Source organism: Ooceraea biroi, chromosome 6 (assembly GCF_003672135.1).
Source record: "Ooceraea biroi isolate clonal line C1 chromosome 6, Obir_v5.4, whole genome shotgun sequence".
Classification (NCBI taxonomy): Eukaryota; Metazoa; Arthropoda; class Insecta; order Hymenoptera; family Formicidae; genus Ooceraea; species Ooceraea biroi.
In genome coordinates, this window is record NC_039511.1 from 14,964,217 (window position 1) to 14,979,848 (window position 15,632).

Genomic DNA, 15,632 nt, shown 5'->3' on the forward strand with positions numbered 1-15,632 from the left:
GGCAGCTCAGCCGCGGCAACCTGCGAGCGCGGAAAGTTACTTTGGGCGGTTGGCAGCGCTGTACTGGCCAACACTCGAGCTCGGCGATAATTTCACGTGTTACGTGTACAAAAGTCGTACGGACAACAAATTCGCGTACGAACTACGATGTGCAGATAACACCGCCGCGTTGGTGCGACATGCGATGGTGAAGCGGACAGGTAGAAGAAGCGGCGGAAGTGCAGCTGCGAGGTATCGGTGCATAGGAAGAAACACGGGCGGAGAATCGCCGATCGTCGGCGCCAATGGCCTACGAAGCGCTATGGCACGAGTACATGCAGATGCCCGTGGTGACGCGAGCTTACACCACAGCCTGTGTCATCACGACCCTCGCCGTGGTACTTGACCAACTCTTCTTCCTTTCCCCCCTTCGGGAGCCTTTTCCGCGACGGTGTCACGTAGCCGCAGCTGTGAATTACGATCTCGTTGCTATGAATTTCCAGAAGTACTAATCTCTTGCTGTAGTTCTTGGTTTTCGCGTTTTCAATTTTCTGTCGGCCTTTACCTTTGAACTTGTAATCCCACCTCTTAGATTCGGTACCTTGACTCCAGCTTCTTCGATTCTTTTTACGTGCTGCCTGATGTCTGTACTTATCAGATTTATATGTTTCTCACGTAAGAGATCATCTTGAATCTTAATACTTGAATTTTGGTGATTTAGTTCATATTACGGTCTTCCCTGATGCAATAATTATATAAATGTGATCATTGTAAGAAAGACGCGATTTAAGTAATACAGTTACATGTTTTTTTTTTTATAAATGTATGTACTTTTAAATGTTTCAGCAACTAGACTTGGTCTCCCCGTTTCAACTATATTTCAATCCCATCCTCATTATCGAACAGTATCAGGTACGAAAATACAACGTTACTTGCAAATGTATCTTTTTTAAAATGAATCACCGAATTAATTTACATACTAATAAATAGGTATGCAAAGTACTTAACTTCAATGCAAAATGCAAAGTACTTCGTTAAGGCAGTTGAGAGAGTTAATTGATTTTTACAGTAACACTTTTAATGCAACTACTCCAGGATTGTAAAAATTATAAAATAGTGTAGCGTCAACAAATAATATTCATTTTGCGTACTTTTTAAAATGTTACTTGAATTATTTCAGGTATGGCGATTAATAACAACATTTCTGTTCTTTGGAAATGTTGGATTCAACCTATTATTCAACATGATCTTTACATATCGGTATTGTCGCATGCTGGAAGAGGGCTCTTTTCGCAGAAGAACAGCTGATTTCGTGATGATGTTTATTTTCGGCGGAATATGCATGATTGTATCCTTGGCAAGACACATTGATCGCAAATTTATTTCCGACATCGCTGCTTTTCAGAATAATATACAGTAATACTGCACTCTTGGAATTACTCTATTGTTATTCCTTAATTATCTATGCAGACCTTTGCATTTTTCGTCAATCTGCTGTTCCTGGGACATGCATTCACGATAATGTTAGTGTACGTGTGGTCACGGCGAAATCCTTTTGTTAGAATGAACTTCTTCGGACTTTTAAACTTCCAAGTAGGTCTTTCAAGGTCTTTGATGAAAATCAGATGTTACATCTTGCATCGCTCTATTATTGTTCAGTATTTTAGAATTGATTATCACATGGATATCTTTAGGATGAAGAAATGTAATAATTATTTTCATACTTGCAGGCTCCGTACCTACCGTGGGTGCTGCTAGGATTTTCCGTATTGCTTGGCAACACAATATGGGTCGATCTTGTCGGAATGGCAGTAGGGCATACTTACTATTTTGCGGAGGATGTATTTCCGCGGTTAAGAGGAGGTTTCCGAATTTTGAAAACTCCACAAATACTGTGAGTATTTTATTTATTACATAATGTTTTTGCAATTATGATTAAAATTGATCGTCATTACTCGAAGTTGAATTAACCATCCGTTTATTTTTTAATTAAGTTACAAATACACACAAGTACTCTGGAAGGTCTTTTTTCATTTTAAATGATCAATAAAAAAATAATATATAATCCTTTTTCTTTCTTTCTTCTGCAGTAAGACTTTATTCGACGCACATCCCGAGGATCCGGATTATATGCCACCACCGGAAGACAGACCGGGCGGTTTCAATTGGGGACAGGAAGCCAATGTACAGTGATCGAAAGATTCAGCTATTCTCTTCCTGATGCTGTTTCTCATACGGATTCACTCGTCTAGAATGTTGCGGAAGTGCGTCTGTTTCTATCCTTATTTCTTCGTTTTCTGAAATTACTGATAACTTAGCGATTGGATTTGTACGTAAAGATACACTACGAAACGTATGTAAACAACAATATACAGGGTGTACACAAGAGATTGGACGATTTTTTTTTCAATTGTCGGATTTTCGACAAATTTGAAGTCGATACTCTCTTAATAAAAATTCATGATACCCAATTCGAGACTTCATTAAACAATTGTAAATAGTGATAATCTATAATTAAATTTGTAGTCGAGGAGATGTAGACAAGGTTCCGAGTCCTTTAGAGAATTTATGGACAAAACACGACTTTTCTTGTGTACTCTGTATATAGAGGATAGCGCTAAAGATATACGTCTATCCTTAAGGAGTTATTATCAATTTTCTTAGATTTCATATGCACAGTCGCGTACGCGTTTTCCGCTATTTGCCACAAAGTTTATGTTTTTTCAGTCAATCGGAGAATTTAAAGTTAATGAATTTAAAGTGCGTACGATTAAAAATTAGCAAGTTAAATTGTTGTCAGATGCTATGTACAGGCTGGTTATATACGACGCTGAAAAACCGTTATGTATAATTTATTTCAACCTACTGTAGTGACTTTAGCATTAATAAGTATTAAAATTTCTGCAAATTTATATCTGAAATCAGTATTTTGTAATTCAATATGAAAATGGTGTTTCTATGCACACGAGTGAAATTAAATTGGCGATTCACAGGGATCCGAACCTGTTGCGAATGCGAATTTACTTCCGCAAGGGGGTGGTGTAATGTTCCGCTTGCGGAACTAATTGAATTTATCGTGTGAATTTAAAGTGATATCATTTTTGTAAGAGCGATATTTGCGGCCGGTGGAAACTTTGTGATATGCTCACCACGCTCGTAGTTCTTACACGTATCGATGAGAGAGAGAGAGAGAGGAAGAAAGAAAATGTCATTATGCAAGGGAGACTATTTTAAAGTATACTAAAGCATTTATTTATATTTATTACCGTAGCGAAGTGTAATCTAGGCAACATCTACAAAGTACAAATCGTTAAATATAAATTAAAGAAATAATATATATACATATATACGTACATATATATGTATACACATTTCCTACACTTTGTTCATACGTGTATGTTATGTACCACGTGAATATAACTGAGGCGTTTTGCGTGTGCATTGATTCTAGGTAACGGTCATCGTTTCTTCTTTTCTAGAAGCGATGGAAAAGTAACGTTTCTCTTTTTACGTTTTTTTTACGTATATCAATTTGCCAACTTAGGTCTTATTGTAGCAAATATTGAATCTTATTTTTTTGGAACACGTCGATTATAAAACTACACAGATTTCTAAAGCTTTCCAATTTTTTAAGTCCGCTACTTTTGTATTTTTAAATGCCCGTTCTTTTTACTGGGGAAAAAAAATGGACACATTACTTTGCCACGCGCAGTTCATACCTGACTTGGATGTAACTTTTTCTGTGATTGTGTGTGAGTGTTACGCGCAACGACTCGTAAGCTAAACATACATGAATTTTTAAGATACCGGTTTAACTACTGGATATTAATAGATTTTATTTTGCGGTACACTGGTTTTCGATGTAGAAAGAGGAGATTAAAAATAATTTCGGACGAATAATCATCGTTATCTCTTGATCGCGATTTCTACGAGATTCTCTTTGTCTTAAATTTGAAGTTGTAAAATTCTTAGATGTATATATATTTATCTTCCTTTTGTAATTTCAGCTTTCAGGATCCTAGGATGTCTAGTTTTTCTATGATTTATTTTTGGATTCTTAGCCTCACATATTTATGTACATCTTGGTGTGGTGACAAATAATATTTTGCAAATAATTATTCATCATTAAGTGATATCAATGTAAATGAAACTTTTGGTTTTACGAATCGTTAATCTTGGGATTCCTAGTTTTAATATTATCAAGTCATTTTGACAGTCGGTGTAATTAATGACAATTACATCCTCGATCATTCATTGTTAAGATGCGTTCGTATTAACTCCTTTCAGTATCTTATTGAATATGGCAGGAACACAGAGATATTAGTTTGCATTTGTTTGGGTTTTAAATATATTTTGCTTTTGGATGTAAGACTATGGACCTAAAGAAAGTAGAAGTAACGAATTCACCGAAAGTGGACATGTTGTCATATGTTGTAGCATGTAGGATGCTGAAAGGGTGAATCAATAAGAGCGCGTTTGCAATCGCCAAAGAGTACGTTAATAATTATCGAAAAACTGTAAAGAAACGAATAATAATAATAATAATGAGTAGAAGATAAGAAGTGATTTTACAAAACCATTTATTTCGATTTTAAATAATAAATGATTTGCGTAATAGGATTAATATAATGATGTATAACTAACTACATATACGCAATGACATGGACTATAATACAATGATCGGGGCTCTATTGTACACTTGTTCCTTATTGTTTTATCATATCGCCACCGTTGCTAAAAGGACAGTGATGTCATCCGGTTTACCACCTGGAAGATCCAAAATCTATTTTTACACGCTCTTCCTCTTATTAAATATGTGTTAGCTAAATTTTCCACCTATTAATCTGCTCATGCTGTTGTTAACGGGCCAAGTACAAATATAAATAGAAAGTTAGAGTTATTAAAATTATTTTATGAAAAGAAAGGAGCGAAAGAGATGTAACAGTACAGTTAAAATTTACCTTTAGTATATTATACTTTTTTATAGATTTTTCTATCTATGCTCAAAAACTACTCAAAATACAGTGAACGTAGTACTTCCGTTTTTATTACGTACCTATTGCATCGATCCCATTTTCGCGGGCATTTTGAGCAAACGGAGACATGAAGGCGCCGTCAAAGGCCAATCTACGCGCCATCCACGCTATTGTGTTAGCGACGTACTGTATTTTCGTCGGGTCTCTCTCGCCCTCGACTTTTTGCATCTCCGTGACTAGCAACTGGTCAGGCACATTATCGAATACCCCGTCGGTCGCCAGAAGGATCACATCGCCGTCCTCGACCCCGAAACTCGAAGTGTCGGCGGATTCTGGACTGAAGAGGAAGTTACGTCATTCGCGGCCGTGCTCCTCACCACGATTACGACATTGCAGAAATGTGAATCACAGTACGTGTGATTACACACACACACACACGGGCAACATATAATGTACAAGGATGATCTACCTATCGCGAAGTACCAGATCAGAGTGTCCTGGAGGTGGCAGCGATAATTGAAAGGGGGTGTTGAAGTAATGTTGCTGCTCGGAGGAGCGATGCACCACTTGCCCCCTTCGCACGACTACAAAGCCACTGTCCCCTATATTGGCTGTGTAAATGCTGCTCGTCTCCTTATTGAGAACTATGACGCATGCGGTGCTGCTACCTGTGCGTTACAGAAAAGTTGTCAGTGTCAAAGAGAGAATTAATCTAGAGGCAGAACATTTAATTATTTTAAGTTAACTTTCGTAGGACGGTCGATGTGCACTTTGTTGCGGAAGCAATTTGCTGCTTACCTAATATCGGTTGTTTGTTTTCTAATAATTCATAGTAACTACGCGCTAATAAGCCAGCCGGTTCCGTGGGTGTAAATCTACCCATAGAAACTAGCCTTTCGCATGTTTTCATTAAGAAATTAGAAAACTCTCCCGGATCGATTCCGTAGTGACGCCATCCTCCAACACCGTCAGCCACACCTGGAAAGCATTATAATTCAAGGTAAAGTTTAATGTATGTAGTTATCTAAATAATTGCTGGTCAATTGTTACATAGTGCTGTCATAAGTATCTATAAATAAGTGATAATGCTTTCAGGTGAATTCAAATGTTACATGTTAACATATCTATTTGCATATATCAGAATATCACATATAAATATCTCTTATAACTAACAATATAACAGACATCCAAGACATATTGCTCCAATATTAGATAATGCTGAAGGTACATAAAAAAAGAAACCCAGACGAGATAAAGTAACGTATAAAAAGCACAGTTAAAAGAAACAGAAAGGTGCCTTGACAGTACCATTATATCTTACTGTCTGCACTTTGAAACAGAGATATGCACAAGACTTGGGGAAAGACACGGAAGAAAGGGAGAATCTCGAGTTGGCAGGAGCCTAAAAAAATTCAGATTTTAACAAGCATCTTCCAACAGTCTCACCTATGACCTCGGCAGCTTTGAATTTCGCGGTGAACCAGGCGTCGTCGCCGAACTGGCCCCTGCGTATACGGCCCCGTGTAAAGTCCTTTGGGAAGCCGCACACCGCAGAGACGAGCGAGGCCTCGTAACGCTTGCTGCTGCTCGCGACAATCGCATTCGGTTGCTGCTCGGCGCCGCACGTAGAACTGTAGCTCGCGATGCCATTCCAGAGCGCGCGCGACAGGAGTCGTCCAGTCCAGTAGATCGACTGCATCGTGGTGCCAACTAGGTGTCCCCTTCACCACGATCAGCGGCCGACCAGGACTCGCAACGAGGTTGAAGACATCGCGACGCGTATCCCTTGTGCTGCTGGTCGTTTCGCGTGTTATCTGGCCTCCGATTGCCTCACGATCGCGTTTACGTCATCGTTTCTTCTACGCAATCCACTACCGAGATTCGTGGCCGAGAAGCCGTACAGTGCGAAGCTAGCTACGATTCTACCCACACTTATCATTCGTTCACTACCTTCATCCTACTGAATTGAAGGAGACACACGGAAAGGTTGACGGATTGACTTGATGCGCGGTCACGTGGCGCGCTGGTGTCGAACTCGGTTGGACTTTGCCTTTATGCCGGATTCACGCGGCTGCGGAATATGCGCGATGCGGAATTGGCGGAACGCTCGTTATTGGTTCGACCCTTTGACTATATACCTATGGACTGCTAATGGGCAGCCATTGTGCGATCCAAGATCTCAGCGCCACCAGGTACCAACGGCCAAACCATGAACTAATAATCATATATTTCGTGAACATTGTTTTAAGAATATAATATTCACATTCTCTTATACTACAATATAAAACAAAATATTCATGGTCATTGTATTGATATGATTTTTTAAATGCTTTTTGAACAGTAAAATTGTTGCACTTTTCATGTTAAATTGCAAAATAACTTCAAATTCTTTTCTTACTTACGATAAAGCATTAGGTACATGAGAATGTAGTACAATAAAGTATACTTGAAAGGAAAAAATTAAGAAAATAAAAACGTAATCTTAAGAGACTAGAAATCAGTTTTATTATACACTAGCATCCCCCGTCACGCGGGCTTCGCCCGCGATATTATGTGTAGAATTAAATAAAAACACATTTTACCCCTTCTCACCCGTTAGGGGTGGAATTTCGGAAAACCCACCCTTAGTGAGCACCTACGTACTAGTAGGAATATACCCTTAAAATTCCAAGTCGATAGATGCAGTGGTTCGGGCTGCACGTTGATGAGTCAGTGAGTGGTATTTGACTTATATACATATAAATTACACTACTACCCTTTGAACAAAATTAGTTTTGTAAAATCTTTACGGACATATTTTACATGTAAGTTACGTGTCGATTCTTTGCCAAACCAATATAACTTTATTTTTAAATAAAACTCTATTATTGTTTTTATCATTTTATGTTTGTGATTTTCTAATAAATCATTATCTAATACGTGCGCGTCAAAATTGGTAAAAAGATTTTGGACATTTATATTTCTTATTACGTGCAAAGTCATTCTTTGAAATGCGTGTTTTATTTTCTATTCTATAAATATTAAATATTTTTTCTGTAGTGCTCGTTTTTGTATGAGGTATGACCTCGATGATTAATCGACGTCCGTTCGTAAGTAAGCAAGGAGAAACCTTTCAGATTCAAGGATCCGTGCATCATCAACCATCGGAATTGCGGACCGATAATCGCAGAGAATTTAAGGAACCAAGTGTGAATTCTTTATTTCGAGACGATTTTTGTATTCCTGTTTTGGCTTTGTATCGTGTGATTGTACATGATTTGATACAACAATAACGAACCATTTTGTTTTCACTCAGAATTTGTCACTTATAACACCTCACGTGCGTCATGAAACCACAGAACAAATGCTTCAGTCAAAGGTACATGTACGACTATTAGTTCTTGGCTTGGCCGTTGGGACGTGGGTGCGCTGCGATCTTGGATCGCGTCTTTTACATAATTACCTAAGTGGCAACGTTAGCAGTCCATCGGTATATAGTCTATATAGTCAAAGGTTCGATCCTTTTTACGTTCGAACGCCAGTCTAGAAACTTTCTACAATTCACACGATCCATGGCATGGCGGATCTAGCATATGCGCTTACGCACGTGTAGTATGCGGCACTGTATTGTCATTCGAGCGGTTTTGCAATTTTAATAATGTAACAGAGCACCTCGGCCGAACAATTCACTTTCAAATTTGACATCATTTTCCACGATTCTTTGTAGGCGGAAGAATGAGTACGATCTTGGAAAAAATTGCCTCTATCGAGGCCGAGGTAATCCCCTGTTCTGTTAGCAACAATTGTCGCGATACGCTTGCGGTATCATCACTTATAATGATCCCGTCTTACAGATGGCCCGAACCCAGAAAAACAAGGCAACTTCTGGGCACTTGGGTCTGTTGAAGGCCAAGTTAGCCAAGCTCAGACGTGAGCTGATCACTCCAAAGGGCGGTGGAGGAGGTGGTGAACAGGGTTTCGAAGTCGCCAAGACCGGCGATGCTCGCATTGGCTTTGTTGGTGCGCTTCTCGAAATTACTTTTATCTCTTGTAGTCAACATATTATTACTCCATATCAGTCCGACAGATCTAGCTTTCCACATTCTTCTGCTGGATCAATGCTCGACAATTTAGTCGCGTCATAAAAGTTGCTTACACACATTTATGCAGTCTCGTTAGATGCAATATCTTTTGTTATATTATGATTTTACATGAAAATTGTGTTTACAGGCTTTCCATCTGTCGGAAAATCTACCCTATTAAGTACGCTTGCTGGCGTGTACTCTGAAGTGGCCGAGTACGAGTTTACAACGCTTACAACTGTCCCCGGCTGCATAAAATACAAGGGTGCAAAGATACAAGTAAATTGATTAGATATATCTATTAGTATTATTATTAATTTATGTTTTTCACATGTCGGTAAAAATGTTTAATGTTGTTTGTTTTAAATATGGCTTATTTTGAATTGAGGAAAGCCACACGTTGCACACAAAAGTAAATTCAAATGAGATTCTAATAGGGAGTGTACCTTGCAGCTGTTAGATCTTCCAGGTATCATAGAAGGCGCGAAAGACGGAAAGGGACGTGGACGACAAGTTATTGCCGTAGCACGAACGTGCAGCTTGATCTTTATTGTTCTGGACGTGCTCAAGCCCCTCGGACATAAACGGCTGATTGAACATGAATTGGAGGGCTTCGGTCTACGGCTGAACAAACAACCACCAAACATAACGTTTAAAAAAAAGGACAAAGGCGGTATCAATTTGCAGACTATGGTAAGAAGACGACTGATCGAATCAGTTAATGATCAGTGAATGGTAAGTTATTGCCGCACAAAGCGGCGATATTAAGAATCGTTGCATTTATTTCAGTGTCCGCAGACCGAGCTCGATTACGACACGGTGAAGATGATTTTGTCCGAGTATAAAATTAGCAACGCGGACATCACGCTCAGGTACGATGCCACTTCCGACGACCTGATCGACGTCATAGAAGGGAATCGCGTTTATCTACCTTGCATTTATCTTCTAAATAAAATAGGTAATAGATCTGATGGTCGTGACAGTTGCAATCGCGACGGCGGGAAGAAAATACTTACGAATCTGTGAACTCTTACTCTGTAGATCAAATAAGTATAGAAGAGCTGGATATTATTTATAAAATTCCGCACTGTGTGCCCATCTCCGCTCATCACAAATGGAACTTTGATGACTTGCTGGAAAAAATGTGGGACTATTTGCAGCTCGTTAGAATGTGAGTTAAAATTATAGTCCCAACGCCGTATGATTTAATATGATTACTGCATCAATTGTTAACAATTTAACAATTCATTTTCGTATGCAGTTACACCAAACCGAAGGGACAGCTGCCCGACTACAATGCTCCCGTAGTATTAAATACCGAGAAGCGAACTGTCGAAGATTTCTGTAACAAGCTTCACAGATCGATTGCGAAGGAATTCAAGTAGTAAGTTTCGCACATTTCGTTAGATCTTCCTGAAGAGATGGCCATTCTTCTCTTCATCGGACTTTCACTGATTCGTTACGTTACAGTGCATTAGTATGGGGTTCATCGGTGAAGCACCAACCGCAGAAAGTGGGGAAGGATCATCTGCTTTGTGACGAAGATGTTGTACAAATTGTGAAGAAAGTGTAACTCGTTTCCTTTGTGTGGCTGTTCTTCAGCGAAGGAATAAACTTTTACTGATGAAATTAACGATACCCGATTTGAGAAGAAAGCACATTTCGATTATTATTGTCATATACTACGTTATGTGTACGTATATGTTCAAATTGTTATTATATTTGATCGATTAGAAAGAGAGAGAGAGAGAGAGAGAGAGAGAGCGCAAAATGTAAGAGAAATAATAGAAAATTATGTCTGCAGCAAATTACAGATACATCTGGTTTTATAAGATTATGTATAAAATAATCCTGAGAGAACTATATTTTATAATTATATTTTATATATACCTGGTTTACATGTATATGCACTCCCCAGACGCACACAGAGATATTTAAATCTTTTTGAATGAACATGTACGTATAAATAATATATAATATGAAATTTGCTGTAGCTTATTTTATATTTGTTGTTACAGCAGTTGCCAATCATTAATTACATAATATAAACATTTTATGGTATACATTTATATAAACTATTCGTACAGCTTAGAAATGGAAAAAAATGTTTTTAATATAATCGAAAATAATTAGAAATTTTAGTTATTAACTTTTTTGCGAATAATACATGCAGTCTTTTAAAATTCAAGATATTTACACAGTTTTTAAAATATATTCCTTTCTTTGCTGATCCAACAATCTTTCCAAACGATCGCATCTTGAATCAGCAGCATTTAGCTTTCTATGGAGATGTTTTATAGTAAACACTTTTTGAGTGATTATAAACTTTATTCTGAAACATAGGAAAATATAATTAAAGAACAATACTAAGATATATTCATTTTCAATATTGATTCATGCATTACTTCTTTATCGTTTAAGTATTATATTTTTGGTTCTTACTTGCTGTGCAATTCTCTTATAGATTGGTCTTTGTTAGCATTATTTCGTGTTATTTCTTGATAAAGTGACGCAATCTTGTCTTTCAATTCTTTTTTCTCTGCTTCAATTTCTTGTTTTGCTATCTCCTTTGCATTATCTCTCTCTGCAGTTACCTTTGTAATTACCTGTAAATCGACAATGTTATGAATTTGCTTCATTTAAGGGACAGAAGGGTGTATTGAACCAATTACGCTTATATAATTTACCTCATTCATATTATTTAAGTCGGACATGTACTCTTTCAATTTATCTTCTGTTTTTTGAAATTGTGTTTCTGTACATTTGTGTCTTTCCTCCAATAGCAATAATTTATTTTTATGAATACTTTCGCTTTTAATTGCCGATTCCAATTTTGCATCGTAATCTTCTTTCATCAGTCTGAAAATGATTTTGCAAAAATTGTAATTATATATTTATGTATATTTGCAAGTATCATAATTATATTATATATCATTAAACTTACTCCAGTTTGTTATCGAAATTTTGCTGTAATTTAACTCGTATTTCGCGAGATTCCTTTTCCAATCTAGCTATAGCAATCTCTATCTGCTTATCCCTCATCTTTTGACAATCATTACGTATCGCAATCTCTGCTTTAGCGAAATTTGCACTTTGTTGTTTTTTATAATCATCAACCCACGCGAGCCATTCTTTTCGCAAGGATTGTTCAAAATTCTGCTTGCCAATTTCCTGTTGCTCTTTTAATTTTTCCGTTTCTTTCTGCATACGAAAATTTAATGGATGGCAAGTGCACGTACGACCAATTTACTTGCTAATATATTTTTCGTAGTGACATATATATGTATTAAACAAACCTGAAAATGCAACTGCGTTTGTTGCATTATCGCACTTGTTTCCTCATCGCGTTTCTTCTGTTCTGCAGTAAGAATCGACTTTTCTCTTTCGAAATGCTCCGCAAGTGTTTTTTGTTGCGTTTGAAAGTGTACTTCCTGCTCTTCCAGCTTTTCTTTGTATCTAGTCAAATGTAATTATTCCGTGTAATTTAAGTATATTCAAGTCTGCTAGACATTAATGTATACGACATGACATTGCCAAACCTTGCCGCTAAGATATCCTTCTCTTTAGTCAACAATTTTTCGTGACTATCCGTCAGTTCGATTCGCAGTTGCTCCAACTGCTGATTCGACCTACGCATCGCACGCAATTCCACGTCCTGTAACTCTTTTATATGTGCGCGCCTCAACTCCTGTATTTCCTGTTGATGTTGCTCCATCATGCTGTGTAATTCCGGTTCTAATCCTTTCACTGTCATTTCCTGTAAGCAATAGTCTTCAGTTATTACTCTAAAGTCTAAGTAATTATATTTATGTTTTAGACAATGTTATTATTAAAATAAATTATAATAAAACGTCTACGAATCATCTTTGTTTATCTTCTTTATATATTCCTTACTTAAACAAATTTCCAGATCATAATAATTTATTTCCAACATCATGATTTTCCAGAAGCTGAAATGAACAAATAGGAGTCTTAAATTATATTAAATAATGATAATTAACGCGAGTCACCTTGATTTTCGTAGTTTTTATCTCCAGCCATCGCTCACGCCGGATCTTCTCCGACGCCATCATGTTGTCTTTTACCCGTTGCATCTCAACGATGTGTCGTTCAGTAATTACTTTCAAGTCTCGTTGAACCTTACGCTCGATTTCCTTGATCTCTCGCGCCAAAGAATCGCATTTTTGCGTGAGATCCTTTTTCTCATCAATCAATTGTTCGATGAATTTCTGATGACGTTTCACGATCATCCTGTACTTGTTCTCCAGCTCTTTCGCCTTCGTAGCGTGACAGCGCTTCTGCGATGCGATTTTGTCGCACGCCGCTTTGCGTTCGGACTTCAACTGATTCTTCAGACATTCAATCGTCGCATTCTTTTCCTCGATTTGTAATTTCGCGGTCTCTAAATCATCCTGCTGACAGCTAAAAGTTCGCCCAGCCGGTACGTCATGTCTGTCAAAAAAGCGATATTTTTACGATACTTCCTTTTTTTAAATATGACAGATTTTACATACAAAATATACATGGCAAAGTATATTCATTTTCTTACGTATTAGAATTTTTGTAGGATGAAAATATAGTTGTCGCACTATTGGCGATGATATTATCTGCTTGCATACCTTCAAAAAAATAAAAATAACATTGAAGAAATATAATTTACCTTAAAAACGAGATAAGTAAAATCTTGAAACATGGACGTAAGCACAACCAGCGATAATATAATTTGATAAATATTAATACCATCTTCGAAGGTTTCCAGAAAAGACATTATGTCTTCATAAGTGATCGTGATTGCTCCACATTTGTCCTTCGTATCATCCTTTTCCGGTTCGATCTGCGTTTAATCATATTTGATTTATAATAATTAAAATTTATAATTGCAAAATAATAATTAATAATTATGATAATTAATTGCACATATAATTATTATAATGTAACAGTATTATCATTTTTAATTAAATTATATTTTCTTCTTATAAATCAATAAAATTTAATAAAACTTTCGTGTACCTACTTGTTCCGAATATTTGTGCAACATTGGTTGCACATCGGTGTCATGTTTTACACACGCGTCCACTCGATTGCACTCCGCAATTTCAATACTGCTATCTTTCTCCAACTGATTTATTATACTGCACAATTGTTCGAATGAACGAGATGGTTTAATCAAGTTCTGATTAAAATCACGTGTTTTTTCATTTAAATTATCTGCTTCCATTTTTTCCAGCATTATTTGCTTACAAGATCATTGCGTTCCTGAAGAATTAATCTGATTAGATCGACAAACTTGCACGAACTATCATCGCCATACATTTTATTTGTATCATTGCACGTTGTCCCACGATTGCCATGGTAATGCACGTGCCGTAAACAAGGGTGTACGTAATGCGTTCACCCTAACGCACTTTTTACAGTTCTTTTTCCTTTTTGAATTACACTTAGAAACTAATACTTGTGAATTATTTTACAAAATTCACATTCAGAAACCTGTTGCACATTATTAAAATGACTCTTCTCTCTCCTTTTTTTCAAATAATTCTCTTCTTTTATAATAATCCCAAAAGAAGGCTAATATTTATTTTCTATTTTCTATTTTCTATATATTTTTTTACAACTTTATCGTTTTATTATACTCCTGAAGGTCCTCGCAAAATTCGACTGTCTGACCATTCTAGGATCATCTACTTTTCATTCAATATCTCTCATTTCAGTTCTCGGTCAGGAAAGGTCCAATCTACGCTATCGGAAGAAGGATTCCGAACGGCTTACCTGCACGTTATCGCGCAGGATGACAGTTACCTTCGGAGAAGACCTTTCTCAGGGTTGCCCGCGAGCGTAACAACCCCTGCTGCACTCTCGGCGAACGGCACGAGGGTAGTTTCCCACGTAGTCGCGACTGTCGGGTGTCGGTGGCGCTCACGGGGCGAGGTTTCCTAGGTACCTCGGGCGGTGACGGGGGTGGCGTAGCGCGAGGGTAGCGGACGGGGGAGGGAGTGTGCAGTGCGGCCCTTCCGACCCCTCGCGGCGTACGGCGGTACGTACCGTGGGAGAATCGATCTAAAACTAGGAGTCGCCGCAGTAACTGCTGGGAGGAAGCCAGTGTTACAATTCGCGGGGGCCCCCGTCGTATGCGCCAGTGAAATCTTACAGACGCACGCCGGTTAATCGCACGTACGCACGGTCGTCGGGGCCAGGGTACGTCCACGTCGACGGACGGACGGACGGACGTACGGTACGTACGTACGTCCTCGCCGCAGGCCCTGCTCGTCGCTCCGCCGTTCACCCTCGCGGTCTTACTCACCCCCCGCTATCCTGGCGGCATAGCAGCACAGGGGCGGCCGGTCAGGGACGGCCGTGCTTGTAATCGCGAGATATAACGGCGGGTGGTGTTGTGCGCTCCTCGTTCTCGTCGCGTACGTGCGTGCGAGCGGACGGGACGGAGCGAGGCGCGGCGCCGTGGCTGCGACAAAGACGCAGACGGCGTCTTGGCCGGGAGCGGTCGCGTGAGGAAGGGAAGACACCACTGCGACCGTCCGCACCTAGTGGATCCAACCAGCCAGTGTATCCGGCCAGGCGAAGTGTCGCAACGCGTTTCACCCTCGCGCTCGGGAAACGG

General features: G+C 38.6%; 4 protein-coding genes and 1 pseudogene across 5 annotated transcripts; 2 read left to right on the plus strand and 3 right to left on the minus strand.

Moving 5' to 3' along the window:
* The first annotated feature begins 284 nt into the window (after positions 1 to 284).
* LOC105285923 (derlin-2) lies at positions 285 to 4,673 on the plus strand. Its single transcript, XM_011350492.3, has 6 exons — positions 285 to 377; positions 826 to 891; positions 1,160 to 1,327; positions 1,450 to 1,572; positions 1,710 to 1,873; positions 2,070 to 4,673. The coding sequence occupies exons 1-6, from the start codon at positions 285 to 287 to the stop codon at positions 2,170 to 2,172; spliced, it is 717 nt and encodes a 238-aa protein (XP_011348794.1). The 3' UTR covers positions 2,173 to 4,673.
* LOC105285924 (protein phosphatase PTC7 homolog) lies at positions 4,544 to 6,971 on the minus strand. The gene is made up of 5 exons (XM_011350493.3): positions 6,402 to 6,971; positions 5,754 to 5,933; positions 5,425 to 5,623; positions 5,036 to 5,292; positions 4,544 to 4,746 (listed from the first exon to the last, which is right to left on the minus strand). Exons 1-5 carry the CDS (start codon positions 6,652 to 6,654, stop codon positions 4,697 to 4,699), a joined length of 939 nt encoding a protein of 312 aa, XP_011348795.1. The 5' UTR covers positions 6,655 to 6,971; the 3' UTR covers positions 4,544 to 4,696.
* Positions 6,972 to 8,493: 1,522 nt separating this feature from the next.
* On the plus strand, positions 8,494 to 11,009 carry LOC105285926 (GTP-binding protein 128up). The gene is made up of 8 exons (XM_011350494.3): positions 8,494 to 8,711; positions 8,789 to 8,954; positions 9,165 to 9,295; positions 9,470 to 9,709; positions 9,806 to 9,974; positions 10,058 to 10,187; positions 10,278 to 10,400; positions 10,487 to 11,009. The coding sequence occupies exons 1-8, from the start codon at positions 8,670 to 8,672 to the stop codon at positions 10,587 to 10,589; spliced, it is 1,104 nt and encodes a 367-aa protein (XP_011348796.1). The 5' UTR covers positions 8,494 to 8,669; the 3' UTR covers positions 10,590 to 11,009.
* A 102-nt stretch (positions 11,010 to 11,111) lies between these two features.
* LOC105285928 (centrosomal protein of 131 kDa) lies at positions 11,112 to 14,911 on the minus strand. Of its 2 annotated transcripts, none has more exons than XM_011350499.3 (11): positions 14,786 to 14,911; positions 14,031 to 14,272; positions 13,757 to 13,850; positions 13,566 to 13,635; positions 13,027 to 13,468; positions 12,556 to 12,773; positions 12,313 to 12,472; positions 11,961 to 12,217; positions 11,704 to 11,875; positions 11,459 to 11,622; positions 11,112 to 11,348 (listed from the first exon to the last, which is right to left on the minus strand). In XM_011350499.3, exons 2-11 carry the CDS (start codon positions 14,244 to 14,246, stop codon positions 11,210 to 11,212), a joined length of 1,932 nt encoding a protein of 643 aa, XP_011348801.2. In that variant the 5' UTR covers positions 14,247 to 14,272; positions 14,786 to 14,911; the 3' UTR covers positions 11,112 to 11,209. The 2 variants fall into 2 exon arrangements, with proteins under 2 accessions (XP_011348801.2, XP_011348802.2); XM_011350500.3 differs by having other exon boundaries at positions 11,210 to 11,348; positions 14,816 to 14,907.
* On the minus strand, positions 14,627 to 15,595 carry LOC113562155 (annotated as a pseudogene).
* Positions 15,596 to 15,632: the final 37 nt, after the last annotated feature.